We start from the raw sequence: 12,565 nt of genomic DNA, 5'->3' as shown, positions 1-12,565 counted from the left end.
ATGATGTCTGCCCTTTGTTTCATTGAATTCTTTTGATTTGGAAAAAATAGAAAACCTATTGAAATGCCCAAATCATTTTCCATCAATTTCAAACAAAAGTCGCATAGCTCCAACACTTTCTGACCAGTGTTTATATGATAAAACAAGTAAAGGAAATGCCTGATAATATGCAGAAAAAACACTGATAACTACTTACAAAGAGTGCAGCATGAATGGGCCCATGAATGATGTAGACGAGGTGGGAGTTTGCACTGATCCAACACCTGGAGAAAATAGAGCTAGCATTTTAGGTAAAGCTCAGAAGCTTTGATACGTTTACAGAAAAGGGCGTTCTGTCAGCTCAGATAAGGGCTGTAGAACCCAACTAATACAAATACAAAAATACTTAATTGCTCTCAAAAGGAGATTAATGTTGTAACTCTTATTACACTGAACGAAAATATAAATGCCCCATGTCAAACATAAGAGTTTTATGAACATTTGGGTTACGCAATATATAGAAAAACTCAAAGTATACTTTCAGCAATTACTGATCTTCATATCGGCATTGCTATCATCTCGGTATGGCCATTTGTAGCGGATTGACAATCCTTTGAACATGATAGAGGTCAGGTTGAGGAATTTGCAGAGCATGCAGGTTGGCTTCTCATTACGAACAGTCTGAGATGTGATGCATCTGTTGTGCAGACCAATAGTCTCATCAGCTGTGTGTATTGCTGGTCATATCCAATCTCACAGATGGACAAGCCAGATGTGGCGATCTTGTGCTGGAGTGGTCACATGTGGCCGACGAGGATGAGGTCGATTTGCAGTAGTGGCAACAATATTTGACATTGAGCGTTTATATTTTTATTCAGTGTAATTCAGATTCTTCAGAGTTATTGTAGATGATGGTTGTTGGCAGGAAAGATCTCCTGTAGCAGTCTGTATTACAGATAATCTGAAGAAGCCTCTGACTGAAGACACTCTGTTTTCTAAAGACAATCATGACCATGATGAGCATGGCCAACCCTGACCATACTCTTCATGAGACTGAGTAAAATCGTGATCATGATTTTATTCATTTTTTACTATTGTAGTTATTAAAGTAGAGGTTACATTCTATACCAATGATTAGCTTTAGCTGTTATGAAAAGGAACATTTCTTTTGATTAGATGTAAGCTTTAATAAATAAATAAAAATGAATAAAAAAACAAACCAGCAAGCACAAGACACCCAACATGCCACCTTTTATACATTTATTAGAATGGTATCTGTGAAAACTATTTGAGATTTATTTTGAAAAACCTGGAGTGAGTTGGCCTAAATACAACCAGGAGGATAAATTCAGGTTGATCATAATTCAGTCAATACAATGAAACAGACCACAGGAAGAAAAGTACACTCACGTGTCATTAAAGTAGAATCCACGAGCAAGAGCATATGTAATGGCAGGAAAGATGGGAAAAACTATGAACACAGAAAAAAAACCCCACAAACATAAGAAATATCATCCCACCAATCCCTGTCGAAGATGCTGGAAGTTATAATAACTCAGGTTAGTTACTCAGTAGCTTAATGTAGAATAAAAAGTAAAGAGGAAATACTGAGCCTTTCAAAACATTCACTTTACTGTTCTATAAATTAGTGTCTCAGTTTCTATTTTGGCAGTTACACAAGTGAGAAACGGTTGTTTAAATTGAGTTAAACAAATCAGATAAATCAGATAAATGAAGTCGATTTCCATGTGAATTGATCTCAAAAGCTGGTTAAAAGGACAAACACACATTGCTTTTTATTCAGCTCAATAACATAGCCCAAGCATTTAAAAAGCAACAGTCACATGAAGGGAAAACTGGTACATGTGGAACCAGAGAGTCTCATCTGACGAGAGACACTTATACAAGGAGAGGCATACTCGACCAGCAAAGTTACATCTTTGTGCTGAATGATGTTGAAAATGTATGCTCTTGATGCACCAAAGGTAGTCCAGGTCTTTATGTATAATAACTGCTAATGTAAATGCTGGTGTGAAATACCAGGTTTGGGTGGTATAAAACATTTATATCACCCAACATCCATGTTACTTGTATTCATCTTCATGGCTCCCAAGTCTGTTCCTGCCGCTGCTTTAATCTCTCACTGCTGTCAGTCAAGCAGGATGGAAAACACTGAATCTCCTTACAGATGTGATGTTAGATAAATGTTTAAATAAAATTTACTTTTAAGTTTCTCTTCTATCATTCTTCATCACATCCTGCCAAGTATCAGAAGGTGAATGCTAAACTTTCCCTTAAGTTTCAGTTTAGCTAAACGGTGTTCCTAAATCCTTACAGGCTGACAACAAGATGATTCTCTTAACTGTTTCAGGAAAGCTTAACTTATTTAATTTATAGGAAGTCTTGAATTAGGTGTGAGTTTTTTGTTTAGTTTTTTTTTTTTTTTTAGTTTTCAGTGTTTAGTTTTTTCATCACAGTTATGAATTGATGTTTGAAAAGTCTTGAGAAGGATTTGAACAGTAATTCCTTTGTGAACAGGCCGAGGAGAGCAGCTGCCAGAAAGAAAATAGAGACCAGGACAGTCTCCAGAACAGAGCTGGTGTTCAACTTGTTCAGCTTCTTTCTGAGGCTGCAGATGACTAAGGAAGAGATTACGCTTTCCACAGATTAATGGACATGTTGATCAGTGAAGATCAACATGCTTCACTGTTGCATCTCCAGGTCAGTTTGTTGTAGGTGCATATGGAGGTGTTTTGGTTTGTTCACTTTCAGCATACGACGATTGTTCCCAAACCATGGCACAAAGCGGTACACAGCTTTCTCTGTTCTTAGCGTCTTAGCCATCTCTGATCCACCCGACGACTGCTGAGTCATCTGAGTATTTCTGCAGATGACAGGTGTCTGTCTTGTCTGTCTTCTTTGTACTGGAAGTCTGAAGTGAACTCTCTCCATTCCTTTTGTATCAGGAGCACCTTTAAATCTTCAGAGGTTGTATATTTTAAATTCTGTAAATGGAGTCCTATTGAAATAATTCATTTCTATTCAGTCTAGTGTCATTCATTCTATTTTATTAATGTCCCAATCCAATCCTAAGAATCAGATTGGGGTTCTGATTAAGGGATGTTTTAATAATCGATATCAGAGTCCCTGACTCCACTCACTCTGTTGTTGCTCTACTGTTTGTAATTATGTTAGCCACTCCCCCAGTGAGCCACGTGGCTAGCATTTAGCATAGCTAGTTATATCAGTCATGTGTGTAGCTTGCAAAACCTTGTCTTACTTCATGTAATCCTTAGTGCTTTGATAACAGAGTGGGGTGTTTAAGTATAGAAACACGTTAGCTTGACAAACTGCTGTGACAGGTTGAGTCATGGTTGGGGCTCCACCGCACCATCTTAGCCAATCGAACCCTCCCTGCTCATCCTGTTCAACATGTGCTCATTTAAAAGGCAAGAGTGGTGAAACACCTCCCTCTGTTATCGAAGAACCAGAGACTAAATTCATCAACCCATTTCTTTCTAATGTCGCTCAATGGTTCACTATGGGAGAAATGGCAGTCATCCTGATCCCGGCATCAAGTAGGCTCCGAAGGCAATTAAACCTCTAAGAAAGGTGGATGGAAAGCCTGTACTTCCACAGATTAACATCTATTAGACAGTAAGACTATCGCTTTAGACACTAAGAAGCACTGGGCCTCAAACGCACTCTAGTGGCCCCAGGGAGCCAATGTAAACTGATGGAGATCACAGGCATTCACCCTCTTAGCTATGGTCAAGACTGGGAGCAGAACAGAAAGAGTGTTCAAGCAAATACCTTCAACAGGTCCAGATAAACTCTTATAGTTGTAAAAGCCTTTCTTCCTTTTCTAACAGTCACTGTAGAAAGTAAAGCACCTCAACCAGAAAGCACCCAAGAGAAACACACTGCTCTCACACCATTCCCCAGAAACTACTTTGGTTGAATTTCTTCTGGAGAAGGACTTACAGTAAATAAATTCCCTTTTACCCAGGTCATGTCAAGAGAGACAAATAATCCTCAATCTCTTCCTGGGACAGAAGGTTCCTTTGGAAATAATCCTGTAAAGACAGGATTATTTCCAGATAATCCTTAACTTGCCCATACAGCAGGTTACTGAGCCTACTGTTGACAGTTCCCTGATGGTTGATATGATCTATCACTCTGGAGTTTTCTATCTTCACTAGTTTACAGACATTTATGTGAACCAATCAGGAACCCTGGATGCTGGATGGTACCAACTCCAGGGTGTTCTGTTTTTGTTTTGTTGGTTTGTTGATAGAGTTTTTATGCTCTTGGCATCATGGATGAGTCCAAAAACCTTTTATTTTTGCTGATTCTCCTGAATTAGGTGTGCTAAGGCACAGACAAATGTACTGCAAGACTTACCAAGTGTTCTGGAGTGTGTGACAGCAATTTAGAAGAGCAAGATGGCAGCTTTTTCTGCTTTATCATCCTCTTATTATAAACATGAGATGGAAAACTTACAAGGACTGCTGGTAAACTTAAAAACCAAAGAGGATTTGATCGCCAAGCAGTGATGTTCAAACACCTCACAACATATCAATGGACTTCAAGCTAATAGCCAGAAGACAAAGTGAGAAGGTAAGGTTGCCCACTTTTTGTCATTTGAGATAAAACTATGAAGGCTGGTGTAAAAATGGGATCCTCAGACGGATCATGCTTTTATTTCCTTTTGACTAGACTATTGTAACACACTTTTCACATGAATCAGCAAAAACAAGCTCTTGATCGCCTTTGTTTGGCCCAAAACTCTGCAGCAGTGTTTTAACAAGATCAAACAGAAAAGCTCACATCACTATTTACAGTGATGTAAGTGATTCATTTTTATGGCCCTGCATGGTCCTTTAAAACAGAATTATAAAAGCCACTAAAATGAGCCCTCTGGTCATCAAACCAAAATTTAAACATAGTTCCTCGAAGCTGATGTAAAACTTTTCAGACTATTGAACTTCGACTATGGAGATAACTTTATTTGTATGTAGGTTGTCTTTATAGACTGAAATAACTTGAAATGCATCTAAATACATTCTTATTCAAGCACATTCTGCCTTAAATCCTTTGGAATGTAAAATGTAGTTTAAAAGAAACTCACAACTTCCTTCAGTCTCCCAGCAATCAGCATAGTCAAGTCCAGTGCACAAATTAGAAACATGCAATGCTTCTGCCCTTCTTAAAGCCTTGATTAGCAATCAATTATATAAGGTAGCTGTCTGTGACATCTTGCATTTAATGCAAAGAAGTGGATATGAAACAGCTGTAGATAACCAGAACTTCCAGACTTACCCCATCCCAGGACATAGTACCAAAACAGCTGCTGTTCCCCCACAAAGACGGCCACTATGATAAGTGTGTGGAGATAGATGCCCTCACACAGCATCCAGAAGTAGTTGGAGGTAGCAGTATACTGAACTAACGTAGCTAGAATCTTGCAGCTGACCTGATGGTAAGAAATTCAAAAGTTTTTTCACTGATAGAAAACACAAATCCACAGAAATCAATGCAAGTACAACAGAAATCTATGAATTAGCACCTCTTCTGCAAACAGCAATAAATAATGTATGTAACTATGTTTTTTTTCTAATCAATTAAAGTAAAATTCTTATACGGAGCCCCTAAGGGGACATGGAGAAAAAAAAAAAGGAAAGAAATCTCGACTTATTATCGCGAGATCCCGACTTATTATCGCGAGATCCCGACTTATTATCTCGAGATCCCGACTTATTATCTCGAGATCCCGAGAAACTAAGTCAAGATCTCGAGATCCCGACTTATTATCTCGAGATCTCGAGATCCCGACTTATTTTCTCGGGATCTCGAGATAATAAGTCGGGATCTCGAGATAATAAGTCGGGATCTCGCGATAATAAGTCGGGATCTCGCGATAATAAGTCGGGATCTCGCGATAATAAGTCGGGATCTCGAGATCTCGACTTAGTTTCTCGGGATCTCGCGATAATAAGTCGGGATTTCTTTCCTTTTTTTTTTTTCTCCATGTCCCCTTAGGGGCTCCGTATTCTTAGGTGTAATGAAATGAAGCAATTCATCAACTCACAGGGTTGATGGCACTTATGGTTTGACTACCACAGGAGGTCATTGAAAGCCACCCCATGGTAAACACAGAGTTAAAGATGAAAGAGATGAACATGTTTTTGTGGAGAGAGATCCTCTGACAGCTAAGACTTCTGAAGAAGAAAAACATATTAGAGAAGATAAAACCAATCAGATTAGTTATGTTTTTAAAGATATAAAAATATATGTCTTTAAAAATCGAAACTTTTCTCTGTGACATTTATTTAGTCGTTTAAAGTCATTAAAACAAGAATACTAAACAAATGCACATTAAATTGGATCAGACAATTAGACTCACTTTAAATAGGAGAAGATGACCAAACTGACGATTAAAGAAACGATGGATATACCATGACCAGCCATAGCCAGGTAATAGAGACTGAGTGTAAACTGCAAGACAACATAAAGGTTTGGTCATAGTTAGTACACAGCTGCACAACAAAACGTTTAACCTAGCAACAAGACAAAAAAAACATGGGTTTAGCTGGGGGAGTTTGCATAGTCTCTATTATAATATGTTAGTAGGACAGGAAAAGGAGGGCCATCAAATTTACAGTGTCTCATCTGGAGTCATGAATGTAGATGGATTAATATAGTTTCAACCAGTGGCAGTTTCTGACATGGGCAACATGGGCTACCGCCCAGGGCACAACAGGCTTTACCTTGAGTTTATCTTTACTGTGGGCAGAACACAGTGTGTAGTTGCTCCAGACTCTTTTACTCTCTGGATGGTGGAACCACTGGCCATCAGGATTGCAAATTTTGGTGACTGTTTCTGTTGTAAGAAATGAGGAAAAACTCACACAGTCGACAGCAATGTGCACTCAAAGTAGTTATTGCTTTTCCAGGAAGCATGATACCCATATAACTAAGATAAATGCAAAACAAAACAAGCTTTAATACACATGTATGCAAAGCTTTTGAAGGCCTTACCACTGGGGTCAAAGTCTATAAAGTACGAAGGACACATCTGCATGGAAGTCCCCGGCGGAGAGTCGTTCCAACACATCCAACCATCCCAGGTACGGTTACAGAAAGGGCCTGCAGAGAACAAGACATCGAGAACTGAAACAACAGTGTTCTGTAGTCAGAACAGTGGCTTTTTAAATAAAAATAACGACATTGTATTAAAAACAACCTAAACACGTGGAAAACATGAAGTGAAAAGAACAATAACTGACAGACAGATTAAAGGCTTAAAACCACTGCAGAAATGCATCACTGTAGACATTTTAGTACAGTGAAGACAGTCAACATTTATTTGTCCAGTCATTTTTAAGGTAATCTCTTTTTAATTTTTTAACGGTAACGGTGGCACACTAGATGCAGCGGCTCGGCACTTTTCCTGCATCTCGGTCAGTGGCGCAAAAAGTGGGTATGCAGCGCATGCAACGCATAGGGGCGCTGCACCAGAGGGGGCGTCAAAAACCCCGTCTGGAGGTGGCGGCACGCCGATGATGCCCTCGCATACACTTCACCGCGCCCTTACGCTCCTTCACCCTTATGTACCTTCCTTTTGCTTTTGGGGGGGGGGCGATTTATGTTTTCGCATCCACCTGAATAATATGTAGTTGCGCCCCTGGTCTCGGTGGTATTAACTTGGACCATTTCACTTTATGTTGGGCGAACCACCTCTTGCCTAAACATGAACCACCGCTACAGTAAGCATGTTCTTCTGAAGATCGGTCTTTGCTGCGAACGGAGTGTTACAGCTGATTTTTTACACTCTCATAACATCCCGGAGGACATAGCAAGGACTCCCGGCTCTCCATGGAGTACCACTCCAGATTCAAAGGCGCACAGACGGCGCAAAGAAAGAAAACAGAAGAGAGGCTTCAGAGCCGGAGTTTTGGTGAGACTACGAAGACAGCCTCATAAAGCTCCGCTTCCCAGCATTCTCCTCACTAACGCCAGATCCCTTGTCAACAAAATAGACAAACTAAGGCTCCTGACCTTTACAGACCGAACTGTCAGAGACAGCTGCGTAGTCATGATTACAGAATCCTGGCTTCATTCAGGAATCACGGACTCAGCCATTGAGCTAATAGGCTATACTACACGGCGTTTTGATAGGACCGCGGACTCTGGTAAGAGCAGAGGGGGAGGAGTCGGTGTGTATATCAACAACACCTGGTGTACAGACACTGTGACTGTGGACAGCCAGTTCACCTCTGACTTGGAGTATTTTACTCTGAAATGCAGACCTTTCTACCTTCCTAGTGTAATATTGATCACTGTCGTTTACATTCCACCCTCTGCCAATGCAAATTCGCCCCTCAGAATACTGTATAACAGCATTAATAACCAACAGAGTTATTATGCTGTCCAGATGCAGTTTTCATTATTGCTGGAGATTTTAATCATGTCAACTTAAAGGTAGTGCTCCCCAAATTCCATCAACATGTAAAGTGTGCTACCAGAGGACTCAATACATTGGATAAGGTCTACTCTAACATCAAATTGGGTTATAGAACCAAGCAGTTACTTCACCTGATGCAGTCTGACCACATGTCACTGTTTTTGATTCCTGCATATACCACCCTGAGGAAATCTGAACGTTCCACCATAAGAACCATCACTAGCTGACCTGTCGATGCCTCTCAGCAACTACAGGACTGTTTTGGAAAAACAAACTGGGATATTTTTGAACATACAGACCTGGAATTATTCACTGACAGTGTTCTTTGTTACATCAAAACCTGCACTGACGTTGTTACAGTGAAAAAAACGTATCAAGAGCTTCCCAAACAGAAAGTCATGGATGACCAGAGAAGTCCAGCAGCTGCTTAAAGAAAGAAATGCTGCTTTCAAGTCTGGGGACAAGGACCTCTACAGCTTGGCACAGAGCAACCTAAAAAGAGGAATCAGGAAAGCTAAAAGGGACTACACGGAGAGGACTGAAGAGCATTTGGACAACAACAGACAGGTTTGGTTGGGAATCCAGCACATTACCAACTACATAACCAACCATGGAACAGCCAGAGGTGACATCTCACAAGCAGAAAAGTTGAACCACTTCTTTGCTCGTTTCAAGTCTGAGCCTCCAATGACAACTGTCTCTAATCAAGAAGTGCAACTAAGCACCTCTATCTTCCAGGTGGAGGAATTAGAAGTGAGACACTCGCTACAATCCGTCAACCGCAGAAAGGCAGCAGGATCTGATGGTGTTCCTGGACGTGTGCTGAGTAACTGTGCAGAGCAGTTGGCTGGAGTCTTTACAAAAATATTTAATCAGTCCCTTTCTCAAGCCAGAATCCCATCCTGTATGAAATCCTCCATCATTGTTCCCATTCCTAAAGAATCACCCATCACCTGCCTGAACGACTACCGACCAGTGGCTCTCACACCATTGGTGATGAAATGCTTTGAAAGACTGGTTCAGAGTCCTATTCAATTATTCATTCCTCACACCTTTGACACACATCAGTTTGCTTACAGAGCTAACAGGTCAACTGAAGATGCTGTTGCCACTGTCCTGCACGATGTCTAGTCCCACCTGGAGCATCAAGATAGCTACACATGTATCCTCTTCATCAGTGTTGTATAAAGTACTGAAATCTCAGAGTCAAGTAAAAGTATAGGTACAGCTCCAAAATATGACTTTGGTAAAAGTCCAAGTCACTGACTGAAATGTTACTTGAGTTAAAGTCTTAAAGTATCTGAAATGTCTTGTACTTAAGTATGGAAATTATTGTAAAAATGGATGTACTCAAGTAATGTAATGAAAAGTATAAGTAAAAAGTAAAACAAGGCAAATGCGGTTTGAATGATATTTTTTATATTGGTCATTATGCAAAAGAAAAGAATTGGGAGGGAAATGCAGCTTATTTAGCATCTGAAGAGAGAGACCTTTTTGTAAACCTACATTAAAACGTAAAAAAAAAGGCAGTGCTGAAATGAGGTGTACATCTCACCAGAGAAAAAAAAAAGATGGTACTGTTATTGCACCTCAGACCTATTAACTAAATCTTAAACACTTTGCAATGGCTTAACCCCTCATCCCATCCCCTCTACACTTTTGCCCTCGACTTTTTTTTTCCCCTCCAAATCTCAGCCTCCCTTTTGGTCATCCTTGCACAAAACCCCATTATCACTTGAAACTGTAAAACCTTCTGTTCATCTTCAAAAGCAGCTGGCTTTCAAAGTGCCTAGAATTTAGCCGAACTCTTCGTGGGCTGAACACAAGACCTGCTATGCTGAACAGCCGTTCGCATGCTGCAGATGCTGGGAGGGGCGTGTTGAGCTTGACAGACAGCTTGCAGACAGAAGGAAAGGACCTAAGCAAATCCATGTGCTCAGCTGAGCAGGACAGGTAGGCATCAAATTGTTTGGCGCAATCTTGGGTCTTTGATGCTTGCAGAGACGAGAAGAAGTCATCTTCATCCGAAGAACTCGACCTGGTCGCATCACCAGGCTGTATGTTGGGATCCCCGAGATCCTGCTTGATGTAATCAATTCCTGAAATACAGAAATATAGAAGAGTTGTAGCACTTAAACAACGCAGCTTTCTGCCATGTTGTGGCCATACTCTAAAGTAGTGAAAAAAAGCATTTGATTTTTTTTCTTCCCTACATTAATTATTTCGTGTACCAACTAACAAGCAAATTTATTGATGCATGAACGCTTCCCAATGTGTTTGACGGCATTCATGCAATCCCAAACCAAGTCAGTCCCACCATCATTCTTGACTAAGCATGAGACACTTTTTGTACTTCTCATTTGGTCACCATCACATGCTTGACACCATATTAAGCAAATTTGTTTATCATGGTCTCAGAGACAGACTATGGATTGCTGGAAGCATGTCATGTGGTCTGATAACACCAAAATAAACAAATTTGTTTTAGATGGTGTCAAGTGTGTGTTGGTGAAGTTAGTAAAAAGAAGTGTCCCATGCTCACAGTAACGCATGGTAGTGGGACTGACATGGTTTTGAACTGCATGAATGCAGTCAACATGCATTTCAACATGTACCATCACTGCTGAAGCAGATGTGTGTACTCATTAATGTATAAGCTTACCCATTTTAATGGTGGCATCGTCCTTCGTCCATGTTGTTCGGAATTTGGGAAGAAGAATTGCAGCTGCAACCAGCTCGGCATCCTTGAACATGTGCCCGAATCGGTTCTGAATTCCAGACTGTAAAGAATCAACAAGAGGCCTGCAGTACTTCAGCTGCAACTTGACTTTGTCGAGCTTAATCTGTAGCAGGTGAATTGTCGGAAGTAGCCAACCCATTTGTGCGTTGGTTTCTGCTTGAGGTATGTTGGTTGCCTGGGCGACAGGGCTCATTACAGCAGCATACTCCGTGAGAAATGCAAGTTCAGCTGGGTTCAACCTGTGTTGACAAAAAAAGAAGACGCATCCAGATTTTTGTTAGATGGAACCAAGGATTATAAAACTGAATAGAAAATTGACATTTCTGATAGATTTCCAGTGATTTTTGTTTATAGACGCTGTTATTCACATTGTCATTTGTTTATCTGCAGTTCCACTTTTACTTAAGAAAAAAACCTTAGGCCTACTTACATTGGGACCTTCAGGTCAGTGGCAATAGCTCTTAAGGCTCCCTCTCCCTTCTCTTTACAAATCCTGAGTAGACGTTCCACGGCCATGAACAACGAGTTCCACCTTGTTTTATTTGGCCTTAGAAGTTGAAGAGAACAGACATCCTCAACCATCTCTGCTGCAAGTGTGGATCTTCCACATTTGTTCCACAGGCCATAGCACTTGGCAAACATTGCATGGTGCAGCTTCTTGTACGCATCACTGGAGTTTGCATTTGTGGAGTCTTCACTGGCGATAAGGTTTAGAATATGACAAGCACAGCGTTGGTGTCTTGGCAGCTGAAATCCAAACCCATCATCTTCATGCAGCAGAGCTGCAGTGTCAATGTACTCCACAACTTCTTCAGGCACTCCAGTATCTCCATCTTCAGACTGCGCTTCAGCTTCAATTCCCTCTTCATTGTTGTTTTCGTCCTCCCCAAACACTCGAAAAGCCTTCACAAAGTTTGCACCATTGTCAGTGGTTGTCTTCACAATCTTGCCTCTGATTTCAAATTCTGCGTGGATGTCATTTAACACATTGGCCAAGAGATCAAAAGTGTGGGATCCCCTCAGCTGTCGGCATGCCAAGGCTGCTGAACATCTCTCAAGATTATCCGGGTCGATCCAGTGTGCCGTAACGCCAATGAACCCTCGCCTTCTCACTGACCAGCAATCAGTAGTAGTAGCTATGTAGTCGACCCCCTTCATCGCTTCAATCAGCGCAGACTTCATTTCTTTAAAGCCATCTTCCATCTTGGATGTGAGCATCACCCGTGACAGCATCTTGGCATTACGGACAAGGTCCTTGATGAATTCTCTGAATGGCTCCTGCTCGACTACTGAGAAGGGTTGCAGCCCATGTACAACATATTTGACAATGGCCTTCTCAACACTCTTCTGAGGAGTCATGGCCCAGGTGTGAGTCAATG

At 40.9% G+C, this 12,565-nt stretch overlaps 1 protein-coding gene and 1 pseudogene across 2 annotated transcripts in view; both read right to left on the bottom strand.

The window, feature by feature from the left end:
- Window positions 1-12,565, bottom strand: part of LOC106910270 (calcitonin gene-related peptide type 1 receptor-like) — a 92,126-nt pseudogene that overhangs the window by 12,116 nt on the left and 67,445 nt on the right. The window contains exons 4-10 of the transcript XR_015763705.1: window positions 7,021-7,128; window positions 6,750-6,862; window positions 6,386-6,477; window positions 6,071-6,200; window positions 5,302-5,455; window positions 1,390-1,450; window positions 197-263 (exon numbers count right to left, since the gene is read on the bottom strand). The product of XR_015763705.1 is annotated as a calcitonin gene-related peptide type 1 receptor-like (transcript). The remainder of the gene's footprint in view (window positions 1-196; window positions 264-1,389; window positions 1,451-5,301; window positions 5,456-6,070; window positions 6,201-6,385; window positions 6,478-6,749; window positions 6,863-7,020; window positions 7,129-12,565) is intronic.
- LOC148158234 (uncharacterized) lies at window positions 9,683-11,424 on the bottom strand. Its single transcript, XM_088007563.1, has 2 exons — window positions 11,109-11,424; window positions 9,683-10,545 (listed from the first exon to the last, which is right to left on the bottom strand). The coding sequence occupies exons 1-2, from the start codon at window positions 11,377-11,379 to the stop codon at window positions 10,178-10,180; spliced, it is 639 nt and encodes a 212-aa protein (XP_087863689.1). The 5' UTR covers window positions 11,380-11,424; the 3' UTR covers window positions 9,683-10,177.

The sequence above is a fragment of the Poecilia mexicana genome, unplaced genomic scaffold, assembly GCF_051168715.1.
Source record: "Poecilia mexicana isolate PSO_F unplaced genomic scaffold, ASM5116871v1 scaffold_7, whole genome shotgun sequence".
Lineage (NCBI taxonomy): Eukaryota > Metazoa > Chordata > Actinopteri > Cyprinodontiformes > Poeciliidae > Poecilia > Poecilia mexicana.
Note: the sequence above shows the minus strand (reverse complement) of the source record. Positions and strands in the feature narration are given on the sequence as shown.